The sequence below is a fragment of the Phaenicophaeus curvirostris genome, chromosome 9, assembly GCF_032191515.1.
Source record: "Phaenicophaeus curvirostris isolate KB17595 chromosome 9, BPBGC_Pcur_1.0, whole genome shotgun sequence".
NCBI lineage: Eukaryota > Metazoa > Chordata > Aves > Cuculiformes > Cuculidae > Phaenicophaeus > Phaenicophaeus curvirostris.
This window is the reverse complement of record NC_091400.1, coordinates 33,664,822-33,691,905: the sequence shown is the minus strand read 5'-3', so window position 1 is coordinate 33,691,905 and position 27,084 is coordinate 33,664,822. Positions and strand designations below refer to the sequence as shown.

The 27,084-nt window shown below is 43.4% G+C and overlaps 1 protein-coding gene across 1 annotated transcript; it reads left to right on the top strand.

The window, feature by feature from the left end:
• The first annotated feature begins 2,613 nt into the window (after positions 1–2,613).
• Positions 2,614–26,472, top strand: SGPL1 (sphingosine-1-phosphate lyase 1). Its single transcript, XM_069863434.1, has 13 exons — positions 2,614–2,812; positions 4,925–4,992; positions 6,951–7,098; positions 8,730–8,809; positions 10,304–10,432; positions 17,415–17,503; positions 18,979–19,084; positions 19,567–19,665; positions 20,717–20,866; positions 21,113–21,351; positions 21,988–22,134; positions 23,164–23,284; positions 23,381–26,472. The coding sequence occupies exons 1-13, from the start codon at positions 2,680–2,682 to the stop codon at positions 23,519–23,521; spliced, it is 1,650 nt and encodes a 549-aa protein (XP_069719535.1). The 5' UTR covers positions 2,614–2,679; the 3' UTR covers positions 23,522–26,472.
• Positions 26,473–27,084: the final 612 nt, after the last annotated feature.

Genomic DNA, 27,084 nt, shown 5'->3' with positions numbered 1-27,084 from the left:
TATATACGGTAGGCTGACAGCAGAAGGGTAGGTGTTACTCATTTACCTATGCTGTCTTCGTTATGCATCTGAGGTTTTTTTTACTGGTAATGTGGCTGAGAATATACTGTCCTGCAGCAGCACGCTGGGGTTGCTGTGGTGTCATGCCTTGCAGATGTCCTGCCTGCACTTGTCTTGAGTTCACCTGAAGTTCTGAGTCGAGCAGTCTGAATTGAGAGACCTGAGCGCTGGTTTGATGGGCTCTCGGAAAAGGGCTTTTCTGAAGGTTTGCTTATCCCTGGATAGGGTGCAAGATTTGCCGCTGGTATTCATTGCTTCTAGAAAAGCTTATTTTTTCCTCCTGTCCCAGTGGAGAGACAATGTACTGCCAAACACAGTGGTTTCAGTGGGGAGTGGGTGATTTGACAACAAAATGTGCCATTGGCTGGGGTCTTCTCTTTAGAGCTTTCTCCAAGAGCGAGATCAATCCCTTGCCAGTTCATTTCTTTTAATTTGGCCATTGATATTCTTGACTGCTCTCTAGAAGGTCATGTTCAGTTTTGATTTTGGGCTTATAGCTTACACTGTACTCCATCTTCAGGAAGAAAAACACAACCCACTTTATATGTGATGCTGCAGCATTTTCTTGCCATCAGTTGAGAAACAGCTATAGAGACTCTAGCATATTAGTGGCTCCATTTCCATCCTTTAAGTGCAGTTCCAAAACTGGATGATATCCCAGTGTTATAGCTCCTAGGCAAAGAACCAAAGTCGTCATTGTTGGTTAAACATGCCTTTCCAGGGATTTTTCAGAGGACATTGTGCAAACTCAATGAAACTTAAGTGCTAACTCTGGTTAGTTGGAAAAGTTAGCTCTGCCCTTAAATTCTAGGGTTAAAACAGCTTTGTGGTGACTGGATTGAAGGACTGGACATTAGCTAAGACATTGCCTAATTGCAGCGGTTTCTGCGGCTGTCTTGTTTTTGAGGCTGAAGTAGCTGGTGTGTTTTTAAATTGCCCTTTGCCAAGCAAAAGGGTGATAATTTGACTTCTGATAGCTGAGTGATGCTCCTTATGAGGAGACCTGGCTCTCCCCAGTTCAGTCCATGTCCCTTCAGCCCGTGCTGGGACATGGGCTCCATGTTGATGTTACTCCCCTGTCATTGGGTTGACACTTGTTTTACTGGAATTTTTTGGCTTTATATTGAGGTTGCTTAAATATTTTTAAACTCTTTGGGGTTGTTTGCGTTTTACTGCTTTTTTAAAGTAGCAAAAATTCAGTAGGTTTTTTTTTTTTTGGCGAGGAAAGTGGGTTTTTGATCTTCCTCCATTATTTGAAATAACTTGTTTTTTAAAAGGCTGTCTCTAGCCCCACCAGTTGTGTTGGAATGATGTGTTGCCTCTAAAGGTGACTTAAAATAACTATTAAATGCTACTTCTGTTGTTCTCTTGACTCAGAAGTGAGATCTGTAAAGGGTGCTGAGAAGAGAAATTCTAGCAGCTTTTAATGTAGTGGTTTAATTATATCCATCTTCGTAAGCCACTCTCGCCCCACCAGAAGTATGGCAGCATGGGTGTCAAGGATATATTCTTTCCATGATTTATTAACAAGTCTTTTGAAAGGCCCCGTACGCTGTCTCTGTTGTTTGGAAGATGAAGCTTTGTGATGCTGGAGGTCCTTCCAGAAAGCTCTCCAGCAAAACTGGGGAAAATGAGGCGTGATGGTAGGTTAAAAGGGGACAAGGGCTAGGGAGGCTTGCTCTGGAGGTGGCAGCTGAAGAAGCTTTAAAAACAGTGAAGTAAAAAGAACAGGCTTTTGTCTGTGATATGCAACAAACTCCTCAAATGGTTATTTTTGGTCTCTTAATAGTTATTTTTGGAGCTAAGATCCAAACAAGGTGCTGTTACCTGGGTTCTTATCTCTAGAAATCTTTTTCCAGACAACTGTCACGAAGACCCCTTTTTTGTGGAAAATGGCTTTTTCCCTTTGTGTACATCCATATTTTCTCTCTCCTTTATTCTGAGAGTGTGCTTTGAAGCTATTGATTAGGTACTTGGGCTCTGTCCTGATAGTAATTGCCAGTTTGACATTATAATTGTTATTGCATCACAGTTTTCTGGTTTATATTTGGCAGCAGCAGTGTTGTTTGTCTCTTCCATCCTCCCTTTGTATGGAATGTACTAATTAGATCTTGAACTTGAGTTGCTGAATACCTACATCTTTAAAAATCCAGCCCTGGGTGGACGTGTTTTGGTGGTACCTGATAGATGGTGGCTTCTCTGATGGGAGTATTGTAATAGTTCAGTCTTCACTTGCCACCTGATGATTCCTTGGAAAAAATATTATGATTAACACAGCTGCTTCTCTCAGGCTATGGTCTTGACGTGGTGATGAGTCTTGGGACTGTGAGGCTTGCTCATCTTACTCATGTGCCCTTGCTCCTTCTCGCTGTATATTTGGAATCTCTTGAGATGTGGTTTTTATTGGTAGCTCTTGACTGGATATGAATATCAACTGTCTCCTACCTGTTCTGTTTACAGGATTTAAGAAAAAGTTTGGGCTGCATACTGAAAAGCACCTTGTAATAGATTCATAGACTTTCTGTTGCCCTATTTGTTTGTTTTTTAACTTTTTTTTCAATAGCATTCTTGTTTTCCTCTGTGCAGGATGCAATTATTCCCTACAAGGAGATTCTCCACATGTATTGGGAGAAAGCAACAAGCTTTGTGAATGCCCAGTGTGATGGATTGGAACCCTGGCAACTGGTTGTGCTGACATTTTCTTCTACACTTTTAAGTGTATGGCTGCATGGCTTCCTCGTCCAGTCCGAAAGTAAGTACTTGAAATGGGGTTTCTTATGTTTTGAGAAAAGGGAGAGGGGACACAGTTGTCCTTTAATGAAGGGAAAGAGGGCAATCCAAGGCCAAACATTTGTTAAAACGGACCTTCTGCTGTCAGCTAGAATTAACAAAACCCTCTTCCAAATTAAGGTCAAGGCCTGTTTGGTCAATGCGATGCCCCCATTCCTTCAGGGGGTGTGGTAGGCAAGCATGGAATGAGCCTGTATCTCCTTCTCTTCCTCTCATCTCCTTTTTGCTTCTGGCTAAACCATTTTCTTGTTGCAGTACTCTTCTTGCTCAAAACATGGGGAAATTTATCCAAGAGCTGAGTCCTTGTGAGCTTAGTCACTGGTGAAAAGTGTCTGGATAACTCTTGCTCTTGATTGTTTCCTTCCTGTTGGAGGAGGAGATGTGGCATTGATTCGGTGTTGGAGGCATGTTTCATCCTCAGGACGTTCAAGATAATTACCTGTGGTACTGGTTGAGTGGATTCATTTTTTGTTTCTTATGTTTTTTCTGGAGTAGCTTCCTGTCTTCAGCAGTTTTGGATATTGACAGTTCTTCAGTGAGATTTTGATGAACCTGCAGTTTTTTCTGGCTGTGTAGTGGTCAGCAAAAACTACCTTGTCCTGAGAGGAGAACATGGTGCTTTGTGGTTCCTGCAGGATTTAAGGTTACACGCCAGTGGCAGTGTGTTAAAAATAGCTGAGTTTTTAACTTGATTTTTACTTCTGTGCCTCTCTGTACCTCAACCAGCCTTTTTTTTTCTTTTTAAAGCCAGGAGTAGCTGAGTAGTGGGAATGTCTCTGGAGGGAACAAAGGGTATGGAACTTTTGCTCATTGCAGGGTTGTGTTAGGTTCTCGGCTAGTGTTTGTACTATTGCACAGTATTCTTTTTAAAGTATTGACTCACTGTTATGAGATCTGATTAGAGCGTCTGAATTTCTCAGGAGTTTGCAGTCTTCTCTCACTATGGAGGTTAATGATGAAACAGTGTGCACACGGAAATGTTCAGTAGAAATGTTATTGTCAGAGCGTTAACAAGTATGTGCTACAGAATGTACCAATCTGCAATTACTGTAGCTTTTCAAAATATATAGGAAGTGAAATATATATGAAATGGTGGGGCAAATGTAGATAAAACCGTCAAGTCCTAAAATAGTTGATTTAAAAAGTTTTAGTTATTTTATGGCGCAAGTGTTTTGTGCTCTAGTGAAATGCCTGTAGGACTCCAGAGGCATTTTTGGTGCCTATAAAGCATCTGTGTTATCCTGCCCTCAATCCTGCCTTTAGGGCTACCCTGGGAGTTTTCCAGTGTTTGTTATCAGTGGCTTCTCTCACTTCAGTATTTGGACTGTGGTGGAATTTCTACTTTTCCTTCTGTCTGTCCCCTTCCTCTGAGTTGCTTCCCTTTGCGTCATGTGTTTCCTGTATTGGATGGCCAGAGATGGGGTCAGTCCTTTGTCACGTTATGGGCTGAACTCCTGTGGTCGGTTTCCCATTGCTGAGTGTTTTCGTGTGGCTGTACTATTCTGGTTTGAAAATGCAGAAAATAATTTCAAGTAGTGTATTCTCTTGTTACTGGAGACTTTGCCTTTAGAATCATAGAATGATTTGGGCTGGAAGAGAGCTTAAGTTCATACAGTTCCAACCCCCTGCAACGGACAAGGGTCACCTTCCACTGGATCAGGTTGCTCAAAGCCTCCTGAAACTTGGCCTTGAACATTTCCTGGGATGGGGCATCCACAGCTTCTCTGGGCAGCCTGTGCCAAGGCCTCACCACCCTCATGTTTTAGGAAATCCCAGAGTCCCTCTTTTCTCTGTAGAATTCCACATATGGATATAAATTCCCATATAAGTAAGAAAACAAGTCAAATTACTGATTCCTATAGATGGCTGCTGTGCTGCAAGCCAGATGTTTCTGTAGCTGTGTCCATTTCTGAGCTCTTTAATCATCCTAACCTGTCTCATCGTGTCCCCTTTGTCACTGTTATTTTAGCCTGGATCAGAAATACTGAGCCCTGTAATCAGAAGTGTTGTGCTCCCGGTCCATTTTTTTGTTTGTTGAGTCATATTAGGTTAATTTCTGTCTTTTGTCTTTCAGGTTTAGCATCCCGAACTAAAAAACAGTTCTTTAAACTACTGAGAAAAATGCCATTTGTTGGGGCTATAGTAAGTATTTGAACAACTTTGCTTAGTATTGTCCCAGGTCCTGTTTCTGCCTGCAGAGAGCTCTCTGGGCCGTGTCAGTTCCATGAGTCTTTGCTGTCACGGTGCTGTGATCATAATGATCCAGGGATACAAGTCTGGAAGGTCTTCTGTTAACGCCTTGTTAATGAAAGCTATCATTTCTACCTACCTAGTCTTTTTGTCATAATATCACTCTCCTAAAATGGGGTGGCACCTTTCTTTTCTTTTTTTTTTTTTTTAAACAAGAATCAGTTAGTGCATTTACTGACTTTTCCTGTAATTATCGACTTCATCAGTAACATTTCCTCACTGTTAGATTTTCAGAAAATAATTTTATTTATGGAAGAAGGGGACAGGATTGAACTTGAGTTGTTCTTCTGTAACAATGTCTTATTCTTGAGCAACTGTGAGATAGCTGGGTGTTTGTTGTGCAACACAGAGGTAATTTTTTTAATCAGATGACTGTCTGTGATTAAGTTTAGAGCTCAGATACCTGTTAGCAATGGTTAGCATTATAGCATGAAGATACTAGCAGTTTGTGTAATCATTAAAATGAGGCAAGCTTTAGTGTTTGAGAGGGTTGGGGTTTTTCTGCATAAAAATCTGTAACTACAAATGTCAACATGTTTGGGATGTTGATGGCTTAATGATGGAGCACAGCTTGGTTTATTTTACCTGGTAAATGATGGTACCATGCTTTATGATTGCCTTGCATTCTGCTAAATGTATTGACAGATTTACTTATCGGTTCAGGGGTCATGTCTGTTACAGACAATTTCGTCAAACGAAAATAGCAAAGAAGAACTTTTTCCTTTTACCAGGAACATGTAAACAGTTTCTACCCCAGCACGCTGGAAGGAACTAGCATCGCCTCTTTGTCATGTTAAGTGCCCCAGCTTCCACCTTCTGACTTGAGTAGCCTTTGAAGAAATGAATTAATGACTTGCTCTCTTCTGCTTGTATTTATTATCTGCCTGTTAGAAGAGGGCTCCTTCTACCCCCACTGTATACACAATCTCTGTTTTGTCCAGAGTTACCTTCTCAGGGCTAGCGCTGTGAAGCGCTCGGGTGTCAGAGGACTCTTTGTGTGTCCTGTCTATGTACTCTTTCTGCTCTTTGGTAGGCTGATATCTGATAATATATCAGGTGCTTACAGAAGGCCTTGACTTTGAGGGATTCCAAGGTCCAAAAGTCTTTAAAGCTGGTGATATCCCAACATTTATGTTGCCTGGAAGAAGAGTCTCTACATTGGAATGTGTTGGGAGAAGAAGTCTAGGCCCCCTGATTGTAAGGTGTGGGTAGGAAGAAGGAAATCTCCTAATTGCATCTGTAGTTCCTCTCTATTGTCACGAGTTTCTAAACTCTGTGTGTGTTGGAGAGGAGACAAGGTACAAAATAGAATGTACCTGAAGGTTTCTACATATTAAAAACTGTGACTTAAAAAGGTTTGGTGGATAAAAATGCCATATTTTTGCCTTGAGCTTTGTTTTTCTTAGGAAGGGGCTCAAGGCTCCTACTGCCCGTTGGTGCCCAGTAAGGAACATACTCTGAATGTTGTGGTGGTGCTGTTTGTCTTACTAAACGAAACACAGCGGAGCAGTGGCCCAAGTGCTGCTCTGCAATTGCCTGTACTGGTTATTTGGCACACTTCTGGGCTGTGCGAGAAGCCGTTCTCACAGGCAATTCCCAGTGTGGTTTAGGGACTAGTGAATGCTAGTTCTCTTCTCCAGGCAACTTCTTGTTGGAGGGAGCGGTTGGTAGAAGGAGGAATTGAACTGTGTGGCTGTAAACTCTGCTGTGCTTTTTGGTCGTGGAGCTGAAACAGTTCCTATCCTGCTCAATAATGTGGCTGTAGGTAGGGAGTCCAGTCTCATGTGCACTCAACAATTATTTATGATATGGCCAGTGCCATCGCTGATAGGGTTTTCCTTTCTTTTCAGATTCAAAAGAAGATTGATGAAGCATTGAATGATGTCACTTCCAGTTTATCCTTCCTGAAAGATGAAAAAGATTATATCAGAGCGCTGCCAGAACAAGGCATGAGCCAGCCTGAAGTACTAGAGAAGATGAAAGAGTACAGCTCAAAAGGTATGAGCGTGAGTCTGTTCTGCAGCAGAGGTGGATCTGTTTTAGACCTAACATTAGACTTACTCTCTTAAATGATTTCTAATGACTCCTGCTCATGGTTTCATCTAAAATATTTCTTCCTTGATATTCTTTGATCACAAATTTTTGTCTTTTTTTCCTATGGAAGGGACTAGGATCAGTATCCATGGCTTCTAATACTGTATTTGGGTATTTACCCTGAAATTCTGTGCCTTCCCCAAGAGTTCTAGGTTGATGATGGGAGAGCTGAGGAGAAAGGAAATATGGAGGAAATTATTTAAATGTTGTTTTGGTGACATTTCTGAGCAATTGCCTTGATGTTCAACTTTTACCAGAAATGTGTTTGCTGTGAAGCCACAGGGAATACTCATAATAATAATACTAATTAAAAAAACCCCTAACTTCCAAGCAGGATTTTTAGGGAGTTTCCAATACTGTCTCTCTTAGTCGAAGTCATAATGGTTTGCACCTTGAAAATCCTATTTAAAGACAGCAAAGCCATGATGATGTTCTACTGGCTTGAGTCCACATAATCAGTGTCTGAAACTTAATTTGGGTGGCCTCACTAATTTAAGTATCTCCACCCTGATTCATGAACCTATTACTTCTAATGAACAAATCTGGGTGCTGTGCTGAGGAGGTGGTGTGACTGCCCTGCTCCAATCCACTGAGAAATGCCTTGAATTTTCTGCTAGCACAGTGCATCCACTCCAAAGTCAGAAACCAATGGTTTTGCAGTCAAGTATTCTATAAAAACTTCTTTCTTTTCTACTTTTACCTGGTTTATGTCTGTGTTTTCCCTCAAACGATTATTCCTTTCCTTCACTGGGTGGTTCTTTCCTTTCTTCTTTTTCTATGGCTCCCTCCTTCCCACACACATGCACTCACCTTTGGAAGTTGCTTGGAAATGAGGGTTGGATTGTGACTATGAAGCTGAGCCATGAGTTTTATGAAGAAGGCTAACAGTTAGGAGAGGGAGCAAATAACCAAAGTAGGAATACACTGCTGGGGTGTTTGGAGGCAGAAGGTGACTTGATTAAGTAGCATGATGTTGGACAGTGGGCTGTAACACTTCACAACAGTGTGTGCTGCTGATGCTGTTCCATCTGCCTGCTCTCATTTGTTAAAGCTATTGTTTTAGGTGAAATATAATTGAGACACCCAGCACTGTAGGTTTTAGCAATATAAGCTTGGCCTTTCTATTGCTTCTCGGTGTACAGTGGTGATGGGTGCCCTTTGAAAGGGGCTTTAACTTTAGCCACTTTAGAGTTCAGTTGGCTGGACAGCAGTTTGGGGAGACGTGAGTGGGATCAAGTGGATTATACATTAATGTAACTGCTTGCAGCAGCTAGATCTTGTTTATGTGCTGACTCTTTAGTCATCATTTACTTGCAGTTTGCTTAATTCATGGGATGTGTGTGGTGCCAGAGGCTTTAGCATCACACACAGCTATCTCTGTGGTACAAAAATTGTACTTGTTCCTCATCAGTGGAGTCTCAAAAGCTGAGTCTTCGTCTGCAGAACACGGGGGGGGACACTTTCTGTGGGCTTCTCCGTGCTTTCTGAGAATGGCTGTGATTGCAAGCAGTATGCTCTTCCTCCTTCTCTTTCAGGAGACGTACGTTGGCAGGATGGGAAAGTCTCTGGGACCGTGTACAGTGGTGAAGAGAAACTCACCCATCTGCTAGTGAAGGTAAAGAGCAAGCAGTTTAACTTTGCATCTTAGCAGATATCCTTAGCATCTCCAGGGTGACCAGAAACCACTCAACACTGTTGCAGCATCTTTCAAAATAAATGGGGAAGATGTAAAGCTGAGTGTTCCCAACTATGAAGACAGAGCCTAGGGTAAATGTGGGTGCAAGGAGGATTATTAGCAAAGCATTTGGGCAGTGTAAAGCTGGTCAAATGACTGTCCCTGTGAAAATACCATTTTGAGAGAACTTGGGTCCAATCAGATAAGTTGTGTTGAATAAGAAAGAAGCTAGTTACAAGTGAACTGGAAAATTGTACTGACCTTTTAGTTCAGGGAATGGTAGGAGGCGTAAAATTGCTGTAGGTCAGCTTCAGTGAGCCCCCCTACAGGTCTGCATTTGCTGCAGGCTGAAGTCAAAGCATCCTTGGCTGTCCTGTTACTGGGAGCCTGTGGGATGCTGCTCTGGTACAGCTTCACTGAGCAAAACTGGATTCCTCTTGGTTTAAGCAAAACAAAAGTTTGTGAAATTTTTTTGCCTTTACTGTGTGGTCCAAGTCTTACAACAATGGAGCATTGGCATGCTTCAGTAACGTCTTTGTTAAATCTGTTTACCTACTCAGGAACTTTACCCTTTGAGGAGGTTGGGGAAAAAAAATAAATAGCCCAGGGGTCTGTTCTTAAATATATCTAGTTCAAGGGGGTTTTTTTGCTAGAAAAGGAAGTCTAGCCTTCTTGCTCCTAGGAACAGCTTTTGTAACAGCTGTAATGAGCTCTGTTTTGTGGTTGCTGCTGTTTTCTTGTGCCTTGACATTTTCTTTGCCACTTCTAGGGAAACATAAAGCTCAGAGCAGCCTTTCTAGAATGACCTCAGCTTGAATTGAATGTTGTGGAAACATTCCCTCTTTGTGCTGATTATTTGCTGGTTTTTCTTCTGTATTTGTTTCAACATCCCTACAGTTGCTTTTTGATCTCAACTGCAGGATGTTGTAACTGGCCTGTTCCAGCCTTATCCCATGAGCCCTCAGTTGCAGAACGAGCGTGAAATATTGGCTTTCATGGAGTTTTGTTGTGGTGTGGGTGGGCAGTTATACTTTTCTAGCTGCCTCAGAACTCCCCTTTAATATTAAACTTCAAACTAGTTCTGCAAAGTATGGATTTTGGCCTGCTTTGTGTAAAGCAATTATAGGGTGCATATTTTGTTCTTTTTTAAAAATAGCTAAACAATGAAAGCTTTCTTTACAAAAAGAAACATTGTGATGTTATAGAATTACTCCAGGGGACAGAGTGCCTTAGAAAAACAACTGAGTTTTCCCTCCTCCCTCAGCCATATCTTCCCAGCTTGCAGTACTTATTTGCAGCAGGAGTTAAGTCTGAGGAGATCTGCAGTATTGTTATCGCTAAATCCAGCTAACTGCGTATGGTGAGTTTCCAAACTTGCACGGATAATCCAGTGCTTCATCTGCAAGGCTAACTTTCTGTCTTGATTTTCTGAAGGTGTATGAAGAGTTTGCCTGGAGTAATCCTCTTCATCCCGATATATTCCCTGGTTTGAGGAAGATGGAAGCGGAAGTAGTGAGGATTGCCTGCACGCTCTTCAATGGAGGCCCCAACTCTTGTGGTGCTGTAAGTGATGTGTCTTCACAGGATATTTCTGGCTTTGATTTGAGTGCAAATGCACCTTCTGCTATGCAACCAAGGTAGAGGTCAAGCTCAGTGCAGTGTATGCAGTGCCAGTGTAGCTTTACAGAAGAAAGTTGCTAACTGCTCTTCTTGGTGAAGCTTTATGAGAGAGAATTTAACTTTGGGAAGTAGTAATCTAGACAGGACCATTTACTTCCGCTCTTTTTTTTACACCCTAAAATGACAGAGGTTTAGAAAAGAGAACTAGCATAATGTAGCCTGGCTGGTTGTCAGTGGGGGATGATGAGCAGAGCAGTATCTCTTTGAGCACTTCCCCTCAGTTTTTAATTTCTTGATTTGCAAATCTGTGAGCCTGCCAGAATACTCAGGTTGAGGACAAGGCCAGTGGGCTGGCTGGTCGCCAACAAGCAGCTAGAGGTACTGGTGATCAAGCCGGCATGGCATGTATTGTCATCTGTCCAGTTGGAAAGCTGTCTTTCCAGGCTTATGTGGCTTTCTAGTGTGCTAGGTTGGAAACCAGATTTAAAGCCTCAATAGAGTTCCTAGCAGGAGTCCTGATCTGTGTCCTTAATATCATAGAATAACCAGGTTGGAAGAGACCCACCGGATCATCGAGTCCAACCATTCCTATCAAACACTAACCCATGTCCCTCAGCACCTCGTCCACCCGTACCTTAAACCCTTCCAGAGAAGGGGACTCAACCACCTTCCTGGGTAGCCTGTTCCAGTGCCCAGTGACCCTTTCTGTGAAGAATTTTTTCCTAATGTCCGGCCTAAATCTCCCCTGGCGGAGCTTGAGGCCGTTCCCTCTTGTCCTGTCCCCCGTCACTTGGGAGAAGAGGCCAGCACCCTCCTCTCCACAACCTCCTTTCAGGTAGTTGTAGAGAGCAATGAAGTCTCCCTCATTGATGATTTGATGATTTCAGTGCTGGTCTAAGAGCAAAAGTTATGAACTTGCATAGTGAACCTTTGTTCCAAAAATGCTCTCCTCTCTTGCTTTAACTTCTTGGTAGAAGGATCCTGAATTCCTTAGACCAAATTCTCTCCCTGTTTACATGGTACATGGGACACCTAGGTCTTACCTCCCAGCATGGTGGTCAGGTGCAGCTGTAATACAAACAGGATCTTTAATGACTTACAGAGAAACAGGTCCTTTTGTGAGAAGAATCCAGGTGGGATTTTTCAGGCTGAGCATGAGGTGACTGTCTGTAAATAGGCTGGGTAGGTCAGAACTGGCTGAAGATCAGTGTAGGAAGGCAGCGTTGGCATAAGAGCTTGTGAGATGAACTGGCCTTGAATGGGTGTAATCTGATGGTTGGAGGCTTGGTTGTGTTAAGGAGGAAAGTACTGGAGTAGCCTTCTAGTAGTAGGTGTAGTTGGGACCAAACTCCAACTGGATTGAAGGTGAAACTTGGCTGTGCAGTATCTGGCAGTATAAGATGTGATTGCCTTTGATAACAGGTCACACCCTGTGACCTGACTGGCCTTGGGACTGTATTGCTTGTGCAACCTTCAGGCTTAGGTTAGGAACATACCTCTTCGCTTATAGAAAGCATTTCACCTCACCTCATCTCTTTCCTGGTTTGCTGTGCTGAGGTCGTGGTGAGGTTATCACTGAGTGAGGAAGAGGCTAGGTCTAAAGCTGTTGAAACTCATCTTTGTCAGCAGCTGAGGTGCCAGTTGATACAACAGTCAGGTAGCTCTGGGACACTTGTATGCTTGGAGAACTTTGCTTGCTGAAGCTTGCAGTGTGTCTGTTCAGTTTTGTTACGCAAAGCACGCGTTGTAAAAGTGTCAACCTTGGCTCTGTGTGCTCTTTCACTGACATTGAAAACTAGAATTGCCTAAGATGAGAGGTTCAGAGCAGGTAAAAAACTGCTCCAAAACGATCAGATGGTGATCACAGCCCATGTGAGACCTCCATAGATGCTCTCTGGGAAATCCTACTTTTCCCTCTGCTCCTTTCTTCTTCCCCTCCCTTCCAAGGATTGTGCTGCAAAGCTGCAGCTGAGGTTCTGGCAGAAGCAAGGGAAATGGAGAAGCATGCAACCTGCCATGGAGTTACGTTCTGGTTGGTTGAACAGTCACAGTTGCAGGGTGAGAGGGAGGGTTGAAAAGTTGGTTGGCCGGAAACAGAAGATTAATTGCATCCCCATAATTATCTTGTCCAAACGAGTCTCTCCAGTGCACTTGGTCTTCCTCACATGTTGCTCTTCCTGACTGTGAAGTGTCCGGAGTTGCTACTCATCGATGGAGAGATGTGGGTGGATTTATGGAGGTCACATGCTCTTTGAGTAGTTGGGCTCAAAGACTTTTCTTATTTTCATTTCCCCAAAACAGAATTAACATTTTTGAATTATTTCTGGAGGCTTGGGCAGTGACAGACCCATTTAAGAAGAGCACTTTTTCAAACTGATGCTATGTTGTCTGTCTCTGGGAGGCCCCGCCGTAGCTGGTCACTCAAACTGCCGCAGTGACACTTCAGTAACCAAGAGGCTGTAAAACAGAGCGATGGCTAAGCCAGGAAGGGTGCAAAGCTGTGAGTTATCTTTAAATTGATCTGTTCAGGAGATGCTGCTGGCTTTTTTCTACTGAGGTTTGTGGTTTACTCGATTCAGTTTGTGCAGTGTTGAAAACAAAAACAAATACTTTTTTTTCCTGGATTTCATCACTGCTGTCTCTGAGAAGCAACGTGTGTCTTAGTGCCAGGTTCCTGTCCACTGGGTACCTTTTGCTCCCATTTCCATGACACATTGCAGAGCAGTGCTTTATGGGGCTAATACTCCGCAGCGTAGTTTAGGAGAAGCAGCATGGTGACACATTTGTGCTGTTCCCAGGGCTTTCAGTAGCGTGAGGATCCCTGTGTGGTCCTGCCCTGTGTCACTGGGACGTCTTCCTAAGCAAAATGTATGGAAAAGGAGTTCCCTGCTGCTTCTTAGAAGTTTTTTTTGGTGTGCTTAATAAACGCTTAAATGAAACACATCTTTTTATGTTTCAGAATGTTAAATCAGATGAGCAGCTTGTGTTATTTATAGCAGTTGCCTTTATTTGAGACATGGGCGCTGTATTTCTCCTTAGTTTAAATGTGGGCATAAACACACTGACAATGCTCTTGTGGGGAGGGGATGTGCAGGCATGCTTTTTGCCTTAGTTTGCACTGAGATATGTTCCAGGTTTTTAAGCAGTTTTTAAAAGTAATCACTTTCAGCAGCGGATGGATGCTTCCTATTTCTCGCTAATTGCTACTTTTGTTCTTCTTTTAATTGCGTTACACAAGAGCAAAGAGACAGGAATTGGTGGGTTTTGGCTCCCAGGAGAGTCTAATCGCATTCTTGCAATGATTTAGAAGGACAAATTAGGCTCAAGACACAGGGGAGGAATGGGGAGAGTTTGTTTTTGTCTGATGTGTGCATGTGTTCCTGTTCACGAGGTGCTTTGTTTTGCAGTGCTGGTTCTGTGGATTTCCCCTCTAATTTGGGGAGAAATCATCACTTCTATGCAAGCTTCAGTGATTTTTTTTAGTAGTTTTTTTGAAGTTTAAAAAGAAAAGGCAGCTTTGAAGTACAGGGGAAAACTGGGCAGGGGGTGGGGTGGCGTGTGCATGGATGTGTATTTGATGTCAATCTCTCTATGAATTCTTTTTTGCAGTTACTCTGCAGTTGAGGACAGGAGAGAGAGGCAAAATCAGCAGATGCAGACTGCTTCCTATAGGAGCTGGCTTGTCTCTTCCTCCCAAATTCTGGGGCTTCCAAACTTTGTCGCAGAGCTGGCTGCACGTTTGAAATAGGACTTTAACAGTGAAATGTGACTGGTGTGTCTTGTGGGGGCTTAAACTCTGCGGACCTGTCAGATTTAGTCTGTAGTGATGAGCAGGTCACCTTGAGAGAGACAAGTAGTGGCATTTACATCTGCAGGTGTACAGGGATTTTATGAGTCTGCCATCACATTATGACCATGCAGTGATGTGGTGTATTTTCACACTGATACTTTCTTAGGAATAAATTGTAGTTTGCTTTATTATTCATGAAGTAGTTTGGCTCAGGGAAATTTTTGTTCAGCTTTGTCTCCAGGGTCTGAGTGGGCATGTTTCCTGAGGTGAAAATGCAAGCAAAACTTTGGAGACCAGGAACCAAAGTGGTTCTTTCACGTCTGACAGTTTGCAAGCCAAAGAAATCCTAGAACAGGGATTATACCTCTTTTTGCTGTTCTAATGTTGAGGTTCCAGAGCACCAGGATTTGGAGGGAGGGAGTGACAGAAGGAATATAGCAAATTTAGAAGGCAGGAGGGGTATTTTTTCCCCTCCCATTTGGAAAATAATAAGTCAAGAACAAAGAAGTCTGTCTGCTTGCCCTTTTGCATACACTTTGTGTGGCTTTTGAAGATAGCGTAGGGTTGGAAAGCTGCTTAGACCTATGCATTTCCAGCCCCTTTTCCCCATGGCATTGCTTGAGCCTGTGGACTTCAATTTAGAGTAGAGAAAAAAATATTTGTGCAAGCCATTGGCAAGTGCTGAATCACAGCTTGTTGGCCAGCTGCCGGTGTGCCGCAGGCAGTGAGGAAGCTGTATCCTGTGACAGTGATTCAAGGCCTGGCTGTAGCAGAACGAGTTTGCTGTTGATAGCTGAGCTGACAGCCTGTTCTAAAGGAGCAGACTCCCTCTGCAGGTACTGTGTGGACCAAAAGGGTGTTTGCTGCTGTAGCTGCACCACACTAAAGGTGCGTCTGTAGAGCAAGCTGCTCTGGCATGTCTCTGTGGTGTAGACTCATGTTGGTATTGATGTGCTGACTGTGGGCTAATTTAAGAAGCTGATCTGTCTGAGATACAGGTTTTTGGGTGGTTTTTCAACTGCCTGAACAGGCTTTCTGTGTGCTCATCTGCCTGCCATCCATCTCCCCGGTTGGTGCTGGGGAGGAGGATCCGTCCTGGACGCTGTTCTTTTAACTTACATCTGACCAACTGCCAAAAAGCGTTGGCTCTGACCTCTGCAATACTGTGTGTGGCTCAGCATTTGCATGCAGGTGATAAGGCAGACTTTGTAGGAAGGTTTGTCGTATATAAGGGCAAGATGGGAGTAAGACTGTACAGAGGCTGCTCTTTGAAGAGCAGATCTAGAGGAGAGTAGAGGTGGGGAGTCATCAAGGAGCAGACCCTGTATTCAGCAAGGTGAATCCCAAGATACCCAGCTCCTGCCTACCAAAATTTTCACAATCATTGCAGTATTGTAATCGGTGTTGCACATGTGCAGTAATCCCATTCCTCTTCTCCCACCTGGTAGTAGGCAATCCCTGTTACACCAGCTGAGTTTTTCTTCCCCGAAGATAATAGCTGGCAATTTCAGAGATCTTTTCATATGAAGGGTTGGGAAGTGAATGACACAGCCCATAAAATGCTTAGGACATTGTGTTCCTGCTGCCATCTATTTGCTTCACAATGATTGCAATGATTTCTGTATCCAGGGTGAGGCTCTGTTAGAGTTTTTCTGTGACAGCTGTTGCTTTACAAACTACCAAAAAAGCAGGAATTGTCTGTAGTGTAACAGTCACTTCCATGCTGCCTGTGGTGGCAGCTGCTGCTGGCTTGGATCATGTTAGGAACTAATGTGGCAGGCTGTTCTATGTGCCTGTGAACTTTGTTCCTTATCTCTGTACTTAATGTTTAGTCATTGTCACGCAGTCACACTTCTTCTTTGCATTTTGGGGGTTTGCAGCTATGTCAGCTGGGAAAAACCAAAGGAAAATCCAGACTAGCAGATGTGGTAAGGCATACGAATGTGACTGCATCTTTTTTCATGTTTATTTTTATGGGGGAAGAGGTGAAAAGTGGAAATTGCAGTTGATTTAGCAGATCTGGGGATCAAAATCAGTCCTCAGTAAGTGCTGTAAGTAGCTTTTGTTTCCTCTCTTTCACCTGCACTTTTGTTTACCTGATCCAAATACCAGCCATCCTCAAGCTAAGGCTTACCTAGCTCAGCGGTCAGTCAATCCAGCTTGAAAAAGCAACCTTGCATTTTACTAGGTTAAAATTTTACTTTGAAAGGTTTGTGCCCACACACTTTTGTGTCTCCTGTGTATCAGAACTCATAAAGACTGGCCAACAAGAGAAAGCCCTTCCACTTGAGGAATTTCTTCCTGTGAAGAGTTTAATTTATTTATATGCAACAGCTCTTGAGTCGTGGTATACAATAATACACCTGATGGAACAGCTTGTGCCTGTGCCTTCCTGTCTTCTAATTCCTGATGCAAACCCCTTTGTTTTCCTGTGGTCAGGCTAAAGAGGGCTGGAACAGCATGGGTTGTGTGGATACTGAGGGAGTTACTGAGGAGTGTGATGAAGAAATTCTTCATCGTCTAAAATTTCTTGGGTCTTTGAAGATGTAGATGCTCTGACCTGGTGTTGACCAGACCTAGACTGGCCTCTGCCCAGAGCAGGTGGGAGAGGGCTCTGCACTTTGCAGAGCTGTAGGGTTTGGGAAGGTCTTGTAACTCAGGAGTAGTGCTGAACTTGAGCTGGCTCTGTGCCTTAGCGTGGCAGTGCTCCAGACCTAATAAACCCTGCTGGACTTTAGTTAACTCAATATAGAATCAACTTTGTTGTTTTTGTATACGTGGCATAATTAATCTGTAATCCAGAGAAATAATCCCCAGGGAATCAAGAGCTAAGTATGCATTATACTCATCAGGCTTTTGAGTTGGGTATTTTTTTGGTTTCCCTTTCCCTCTCCCTCTTTAAATAGAGAAGTCAACATTTACTTAAGTGTGCAATTTCAAGCTGAATGTCAGAAAGCTGCCTTGTGCTGTTCAGTGGCTTCTGCTGCCCTTGAAAAGGTGAGCTGGTCCTGTGCATCTCTTCCCTCTGAAACATCTTTGGGCAGGGATGCTGCGGCAGCATCCCTTTTTTGCTTTTCTCCTCTGCAACATCCATGTAAGTGGTTGCTTATTGTTTGCTTCTTTTCTGCACGACAGATGACATCTGGAGGGACCGAGAGCATTCTGATGGCCTGCAAGGCGTACCGAGACCTGGCTTATGAGAGAGGCATCAAACAGCCAGAAATGTGAGTGATACAATACCTCCATGGCTCTGTTTCCCTTTGCATCTTGTGGGAGATGGCTGTTAGATCCCTATTTTCCTTCATTTCGTAGCTCATTACCACCTCCTCCTTGTCCATCTGTGTCTGAAGGAGAGAAACTTGGGTCAAGTGGTGCAAATGCACAGGAACCTTTAAGCAGCCTTGGGGGCATGAATTTTGCTAGGGGGCTGCACTAGCTATGTGATGCAGATGCATTATGGCCATACCTGTGTGCTACTCTAGTCTAATGCCTGCTTACATCTGCTTTGCGCCCCTCTTGAGCAGAGATTTTCAGGCCCTTTGAAGTGCTTACTGCATTTGATTTATTTAGATAAAAGAAGATTTAGCCTGAAAACTCTGGGACTAGAGTTGGAGCTGAAATGGGGAATTGTGCTAATCGTTACAGGGCTAATAGAGGATTTGCTCTCTCTAATGTGCTGCATTTTTCTGGATGGTGCATCAAAAATGTTTCTCTGGTTAATTGCTTACAAGGGGAAAATGCAAAAAGAGACGAAACACTGTAGTGTTCATCTGCTGCTGAATTCCTGCAGCTCTGTTTTTCACTTTCTAACATTTTGGCGTGCTGTTAAAGGCCGTAATAAAGATATTCCTCAGAAATCAAGCTTAATTAAGGCTGTTCAACCACTGCTGTTCAAGATGGGAAGTAACAAATGTTATGTTCATTTGGTATACTTAGGCTGCTCTTTCCCTTTTGTATCATCTCATATGCCTCTCTCAGGGAGGGGAGATGGTGCAGTGTTCTTTGATAGGACAAGAAATTAGCTTTCTTGGGAGTTCATGGACTCATAGGATTATCAAGGTTGAAAAATGCCTCTATGATCATCAAGTCCAACCATCAGCCCAACCCCCCTATGTCTACTAAACCATGTCCCCAGATGCCACATCTGCATGTTTTTTGAATGCCTCCAGGGATGGTGACTCCCCGACTTCCCTGGGCAGCCTGTTCCAGCAGATGGTGAACTGGCTGACACTGTTTACTGAAAGAAATTTTTCGTTGTATCCAATCTAAACCTCCCCTGCTGCAGCTTGAGGCTATTTCCTCTCATCCTATCACTTCTTATCTGGGAGAAGAGACCAGCACCCACCTACAATCTCCTTTCAAGTAGTTGTAGAAAGTGATACAGTATCCCCTCAGCCTTTTCTTCTCCAGACTAAACAATCCTGCTTCCCTCAGGCACTCCTCATGACTTGTTCTCCAGGAGTTCTTCTTCCCATCATTTAATTCAGCATACGGCTTCTATTCTGTCCCCGAGAGTATTTTCCCCAACTTTTTTCAGTCAGCATGGTTTTTGGCTATTTGAAACATGGAGGTGACCTGTTTGTGACCTGTCTGTCCACAGAAATATTGACAAGTTGAAGTTTTTTGCTCTTTCCCCTCCTGTTCACGGTGAGGCTTAGGTGCTGCCTGAGCTGACATACACTATCTTTTACTTCTCTAGATTGGTCCCGGTGAGTGCTCATGCAGCATTTGACAAGGCAGCACACTACTTTGGACTGAAGTTGATTCACATCCCATTGACCAAGGCTATGGAAGTGGATGTTCAGGTATTACTTTAGGCAGCAGAGCACTCTGTGGGGAAATTAGCATTGTATAGCGAATGGGAAGAAATCTACCTATCCAGGTAGCAAGTTAATGGATAGAGAGGGTTGAATGCTTCCTGGAAAAAAGGAAGAATGGCAGGAGTAAGTGTCTGTCATTGCAGATAAGATTTTGTTTGAAATACCTAATTGTAAACCATACTTTTGACTCGTGTGATTAATTTGGAATGAAATAATTTGTTTTTCAGAAATAGCTCCAGATTTCAGATGAGGGCGAGCAAAAGTGTTATAGTATCTCCAAGTGGATAAATTAAATGACTCAGCTGATGTGTTGCTGATGCTTTTAGCTCATTGCTTTGCTTTCTGTAGGCTTTTGTGTGTTGGTTTTTAAGACCAGACGCTGCATGTTTTCACTTTTTATCTTTTTTGGCAGGGTGGCACTTTACCGGTAAATGGAATGTGAGCATCTTCTCTCTTTAAATCTTCAGGCAATGAGGAGAGCTATCTCAAAGAACACAGCCATGCTGGTCTGTTCCGCTCCCCAGTTCCCGCATGGAATTATGGACCCAATTGAAGAGGTGGCAGAGGTAGGGTGCCTCTGGGTCTCGTGGGCTCTGTAGCAATAAAACCAGCATGTCCTTCTGTACAAGAAGGGCAGAGGAGTTCCAGGATGCCAACCAGTGAATCTGCTGTGAAGAGCAAACTGGTCGGGAGGGTGTTACTGTCCTCAAATCAGGTGTTAGCCAACAGTAGGGTGTGTAGGACACAATTTGTAAGTGAGGAAGAACATGAGACTTTTTTTTTTTGCACTCTTAACTGCTGTGAGAAAGAGGGTTTTAAAAATTAGAATACCTTTGGGCAATGCCTTAAAGCTTTTTGCATGGGGTTGGATTTCAGAATTGAGCTGGTGCATGCAGTGTGTCTTATCAAGGCAAAGCAGTGAGCCTTTTGCATGTGTTTTGTCTCCCAACTCTCAAGTCTGTGCCATAAACTTCTGCTGTAACTGAATGTATGTATTGTGTACGTGACTTGGAGCTCTGCTGCACCTGCTATGAGACAAACCAGAAGGGCTCATCTTTGATATCTGATAGAAAATAACAGCAAAATAGTCTGCCTTGTAAAAAGGCTTTGATTTGGGGTCTACTGGTTTTAGGAAGCTTGGTGCAGAAGTCTGAGGAATGCGTGGAGGGGAGTAGGAGTCAGAGAGCTAGGATCTTATTTTTCAAACACACCTCTTGATTTTTCTCTCTGTGTTCCAGTTATTTATTTTGTATGTAACCAGCCAAGGCCTCTGAGTGTTTTTTCATTTGGATCACACCCTTACACTTTATTGCGGATACTCCTTTCGGACCATCTTGTCACGTGGCTTTGGCAAATACAGTGAACTGCCAAAACGCAATGTTGTTTTTCCTCTTGCTGGCAATCTTCAAATATGTGGAAGGCAAAACAAGGCATCTCACAAGCAGCCAGCCCTTCCAGATCTCCTCAATGGCTTGAGAGTGGCATGGTGCTCAGGAAGGGTCAGGGAATTTATTGTGAAATGCAGAGTACCCTTTGGTGACTGACTGCTGGGTGCCCTGACATCATTGTTTTCCTGCCCAATTGTGTTACTCACCAGAATCTCTTCTTCACACACAGCTTGCGGTGAAGTACAAAATCCCCTTCCACGTTGATGCCTGCTTGGGTGGTTTTCTTATTGCTTTCATGGACAAGGCAGGGTTCCCTCTAAAGCGTCCATTTGACTTCCGTGTAAAAGGCGTGACCAGCATTTCTGCAGATACCCACAAGGTAAGAAGAAGGGGAGAAAAGTGTTCCAGTGCTTTCATTTCTGGGGAACAATTCCCAATGCCATCCATGTCTTCAGACATTCCTGCTCTGCTCTGTGAAGGGGTGCTGAAGGGCAGGGGTGAGGGCTGCCCTATTGAGATGCTCTGTGCAATGTGCTAAAGTACGGGCAGATGGGATCTTGGTGAATGCATGAATGTGTTCCTGTGCGTTCCTGCAGCTTTTTAATGCTTTCTGTGCCACTTGCAGTATGGCTACGCTCCCAAGGGTTCCTCAGTGGTGCTGTACAGCAACAAGAAGTACAGAAGCTACCAGTTCTTTGTAGCACCTGACTGGCAAGGGGGCATATATGCCTCCCCCTCCATAGCAGGCTCCAGGCCTGGTGGAATCATAGCTGCATGCTGGGCAACTCTCATGCACATAGGAGAAGCAGGCTACGTTGAGGCTACAAAGAAGATCATTAAAACGACTCGTTTCCTTGAATCAGAGTAAGTGCCTTAGTGTTTTGAATCACATTCTTTAACCCCACTCTGGACTCCCTTCTCCCAAACTGCTTTTGTTTCTCTTGCAATGTTTATCCTCCTTCCTGGAGAAGCTATAAGGTGTTACCCACTGGTTGGGGATCCACTGGGCAGTTATGCGAGAAGATGCTTTGTTTATGCTGTCCTGTGCCAGGTAGCTGAAAGGCACAGAAAGGAGGGATGCAGGCATCTTTTATTTAGCTGACTTTGCTCTGAAAGTTTCTTCTGCCTCAGCTCTGGCTGACTGGCATCTGGAAGGACTTACTGAAGACAATGAAAGAAGAGTTATACTCTCTTTTGTTGGGGTGTTTGTGTTGCTATGTGATCTGATAAGCTGATCTTCTCTGCTACTGTCTTCCCTTTTGTCTCTGTCCTCCCTCTTTTCCATTTTTCCTGAGTGTACTTGCCTTTAGGGCCTCTAACGACCTGAGTGCTCTTGCAAGTCCCAATGGTTTGGGCTGCTTGGGTGATTTTTTTGGTAGGGTAGGTGCTATCATCTGTTCCCTTCTGCAGCTTTTCTTTTAACCACTCTAGGTAGATGGACAGAATGTCTGGCCCTTGTAATCCTGGTCAGTCACTTCTTTTCTCCTTTTTCTTTTTAAGGTTGAGAAAAATAGACAGCATCTTCATTTTTGGAAAACCTGAGGTGTCTGTCCTCTCTATTGGTTCGAACACTTTCGACATTTACAGATTATCTAATTTCTTAGCTGCAAAAGGGTGGAATTTAAATGTCCTACAGTTCCCATCAAGGTAAGTTTGTGGAGATCAGTGGAGTGAGGTGCACAGCCAAGGTATGCAAGATGATTGTCTTCAGGCTATGTAGACATCTTGATGTACTGAGTGATGTTGCCTGTATCTGATAAATTGTATATAGACTTTTTCTTGCAGAGAGGAATTAGTTTTGTAATTACTGATATGCAGCAGTTACTGCAGTGAGGATAAGGGAATAGGAATTTTAATGAGCCTGGCAGAGGACATATCTGAGGCTTCTTTTCAATTTACCTCTGTGTAATACAAGCAGAAAAATATAAATAGCCAGGGCCTTATATCATGATAGCTAACTGGGGGTTTGTAGATTTATCTGTTTGTTTATTTATTTTTAGTGTAGCCTTCATCTGAAGATTAAGGTAGTCAAAAGAACAGCAAAGGGCTGATCATTTTCAGTGATCTTTCCAGCCCGATGTTTGTTTGTTAGAGTTTTCTTGGGTGGGCAGCTGTTGGTTTTCTGTGGGTGAAAGGGGAAAATGATCTTGGATGCGGCTGCGCTGAAAAAGTTTTGGACTTGCAGTTAGCACAAAGCGAAGTCTAGAGAGTCTGAAGTGGTAGCTCAGAGGTGTGTGTAGCCCTTTTTCTTCTGGTGGATGCTAAGTTCCATGCTGTGGGTGGCTGATGGCTTCTTTAAGATGCAGGGGAAGGGGAGGGAAATGATGGCAAGGATTACTGTGCTTGCAGGCAGCTGCATTTTTCTCTCCAGAAGTACCTAGAATGGTGAGAAAATTATAGGCCTTATGGTGATGTCGAGAAGGAAGGAGGAGTTGCTAGTCTGCAAAAGAGGAGCTGAACCCTCCAAAGCTTGATTTTAGCAAGTATTTTGCAGGAAGTTACCTTTAATTGGAAGGGAGTGGATCATCTTCTCCCATTATATTGCTGAAATGCTGTTTTTCGGAGATAGATGGTTTTCAGTGGCCAGGAAAGGACTAAATTGCCAGGTTACTCAGCAAGTCTGGAATTGTATGTACTTGAGGTCATTAATCTCTCCTCTCTCCCCTGCCTGCCCAGCATTCACCTCTGCATTACGCAGTTGCACACGAAGTCTGGTGTTGCTGAACAGTTCCTGAAAGATGTCAAAGACAGCATTGAGGAGATCATGAAGGACCTCAATGCCAAGACCACAGGCATGGTAAGGAGGCTGGTGTACAGTGAGGGTGTATTTTGGGGTGAACATGTTTGTCTGATGGCATTAATGATTCTGTGTAATGATCTTTTCTCTGCACAGGGAGCAGTCTATGGAATGGCCCAGTCCGTCCCAGACAGGAGCTTGGTAGCAGAAATTTCTCAGGCATACTTGGATGGCCTCTACAGCACAGAAGTTCTTTGCAATGAAAAGCACATGAACGGCTCTCCCGGCCACCACTGACTGTTACGCAACAATCAGTGCCTTGCCAACTAGCACTGGGGTGGTTCTGAAGGTTTCCTAGGGAAGAGGTTGCAGTAAGCCTTTATTCCGACAATTGCAGGTCTGATGGCGGCTCGATCTTGAAAACTTCTTTCCCTGTCTTGTCTGTTCTGAAATCTGTGTTATTTTCATGCCTGAGTTTAGTTTTAGGGCTTTCCTTCCATCCCCCCCTGACTATTTTCATCATGACTATTGATGATGAACTGAATATCCATTCCACAACTCCAAATTCCTCAGGTATTTTGCGTGTCACTTCATTCCTTGCTGTTTCTTCTCCTCAGACCTAGTATTCAGCCGGTGTCCAGCCAAGTGTTAGATTTGAGTTCTCATGTTGTGTTCCAAAGCTTCAATCTTACCAGAAGTTGAAGGTAGAAAATAAATGGAATATTTTGTTTTCTATTGAGTATTCCTCCAAGCTACTGCATTTAACAAGACTGTGCTGGGAGCCTTATATCAATGTAATGCAGAGCTGATAAATCAGCAAAGGAGAGATGGTCATGTACTCATTTTGAAATCTCCTCTGGAGATCTCAGTGAGACTACAATCAATATCTGCTGAGGGAAAGAAAACCCAACACAAAATCCTTTTCTGCTATCTCCTGGTTTGAATAACAGCAGAAATAGAAACGAACAGGGTGGTGTAGGGAGAGTAACTGGATGGTACTGAAAATCCTAGGTACATAGTAACTCTTTTGCTTCCCGGCCTCTCCTAGCAGACATGCATTTACCACCTAGAGTGCTTGCTGTACCTTGCACAATTCTGGAGGGATGTGCAAAACAGTGATTTTACTGTTCATAACTAGAAGGTTTTGCACTATCTCATGATGCTGTACTAGAGTCAGTCAGGCCCTGGCTTGTGTCACGGCTGGGGACTTTGCATGCAAACGGATGGCGCCAAAGCTGACCTTTTTTTTTTACCACGATCTTATACTATGAAAAGGTGAATTTTGTAATAGTAGTGATATCTGCTCTTTGCACTGATTCTTTTAAGGCACATCCTCAAAAGGGCATTCACCATTGTGCCTTGATGCTTCTCTGGCTTTCTTTGTGAGATGCCAGGGAGGGTTTAGGGTTTAGCTGTTGACTGCAGCGTTTGCTGCTGTCATTTCTTTATGGTACTATACTGAAAAATAACCTCAAAGGCAGACTGGCCTCAGAGAAAGTATGCTTTCCTCTAAGGTGACATAATAGTTGTATTGAGCCAAGTCCCTTCACAATGTTACAAAGATACTGGTATAGCTCTGAGAGTTGGATGATGGGATGCAGCAAGTTGGAGGTATTCGAGCCTTGGGCATGAGGCTCACCCTTCCTACTTTTCTCCACTGTTTTTAGGGTGAGAGACTTTTCCCAGTGCAACTTGCGAGGCAGTTGTGGCCTTAAGGACAAGCTAGAATCTCTTGAGTTACTAAACAGTGCTGGAGTCACTCCTTTGGGACTTTCCATTGTATTTTCTCTTGGCTTTTTGTATGCTATGGAGAGTTTCCTGGGTAGAGTTCAACACTTGGTAGAAGACTTCGTGCCATGTCTGCAGAGTCTTGTGCAGGGCATCTGAAGGCATCTGTCTGCTATAAGGGGGTTGTTAGCCCTAAGCTGACCTTCACTGGCTTAGCACAGCTGAAGCGTGCACTTGCACAGTAGTTATACTGAATGAGAAGGTTACTTAGCCGCTGCACAAACCAGTGCAGCCTTGGTCCCAGTGACTGTGGGAAGAATACTTGCTCTTTTAACAGGTTTAGTCTCAGTGCTAGGAGACAAAATTATTTTGGCCATCTGCCTTTAAATTGATGGCTTTATGCACGTCTCTGAGCTCTTTTGAAAACATAACATTTTAATTGCCTCGATGGTGTTACCAGCTCTGGCAGACAGCATTGACATTGGACCTATTTATTCTGTTAACCTCTTGCCAATGTGACCATTACTGCCTCTCTGAATTGGGTGTACTTTGGGGACCGTCTTATGTGTCTGGCTACTGTGATGGTTCTCTTTTGAATCGACATTTAGAAAACAAAACAAAAAAGGGAGGTATTCTGTTTTTCTTTCCACTTTAAAAGAAAGGGGAGATGGATTGGGGTGGGGTTAAGAAGCAAAAAACTCCCTTCTCTTCCCGGTTTGCACTCTCCTCCAAGGAAATAGATGGATCTAACAGATCAGTGCTCCATTTCATGTTTTTGGATGTGTTTGAAGGTGTTATTTGTACATCAGTGTATTCCATTCTGGGCTTCACTTACTAATAATATTTGTGGGTTTAATTATTTTATGTGTATTTGTTCTATATTGTAAATGTAATCTTCTGGTCTGGAATAGGCTACTGTAATTTACTGGTGTGTAGTCATTATATTCATCCTTGTTCTCTAACATGTAATCTGCATCTCCTTTATCATGCCAAATGGCCTTAGGAAAATGGTTCGATTAACAGGCTGTGTAATTACTTAAAAGATTGAGAAGAAGAATTTTATGGACTGGATTATGATCTGAAACTGGATGGTACTTTAAAACTGGAGGGATCTTCGTGACTATTAACTCCTGCAAGATTTCGGAGTGTCAGGTTTTCCAAGCGAGGCACTGAATTTGTTGCTTGTACAAAGCACTCCCAAGGGATTTGCGTGCTCTTAGGTACTAGACTGAAGAATATCCAGTGGAGTGGACCAAGAAGATATGTGTGTCTCATGCCATGGATTTCACCTGCACTTTTCTGATGACTCTGGGGGAGGGGGGAATGGAAGGGTTGCATACAACACAATAATATCTTTCCCAATAAATAGACACTGACACTTTTTAAAGGACAAATTGGATGAGTTAATTCGATGACAGTATTCTGTTTGCTCTAATTTGCCACTGTACAACTGTATGTTGAAATAGCTGGAAAGATGGTGAAAACAGGCCTAGTTTGTATTAAAATGGTGCATTTAGCTATCTAGCCTCATTGGACTCCTTTTATTCTCTTTCAGTGATCATTGGAATGGATTGGAACCTGTTGCTCCCGGTCTTTGCCCACGTGCAGCCCAGTTTGTGCAGGGAGAGTGGTTTAAGAATCTGACTAATGCTGCCTGAGGGCTGCTTTTTCATTCCAGAGAAAAGGTGTCATCTGTAGCTTCTTACTTGTGTGTGATGATCTAGGGTGATGAAAATTGTCATTGAAGAGCTAAGGATTTTCTCTTAATACTTACAACATTTAAAGGGTTGAAAAACAAAGACAACCTGAATTGGGTGTTTGCAGGGTTTCTCCCAGACTTGCTGAGAGCAACTACTGTTTGTTTCACAGCAAACTGTGCCTGTCAGTGAATGCAGAGATCCTTGTGTCAGTGGAGCGAAGATGGAAGTGGAGGACCAAAACCACCTGCATTGGGAGGCATCCCACAATAAGCAGCCCCTTGTGCGCTGCTGGACTGCTTTTGTGCCTTCCCTGTGTTTGTGCATTGGTTATGGTACCCTTCTGGTTTTAGGAGAGGCAGTTTCTATCTCACCTACTGTGGCTTTGATAATCTCCTTCTCTTTCAGACCTTGTTCACTTTGAGGTGCAGGCGT

Bases quoted from the DNA above. Each gene is read 5' to 3' on its own strand.
- SGPL1 (XM_069863434.1), top strand. From the start codon at position 2,680: ATGTATTGGGAGAAAGCAACAAGCTTTGTGAATGCCCAGTGTGATGGA. The intron at 19,666-20,716 runs GTAGGGTGCCTC...CTTCACACACAG, and splicing joins CAATTGAAGAGGTGGCAGAG to CTTGCGGTGAAGTACAAAAT. The intron at 21,352-21,987 runs GTAAGTGCCTTA...TTTCTTTTTAAG, and splicing joins ACTCGTTTCCTTGAATCAGA to GTTGAGAAAAATAGACAGCA.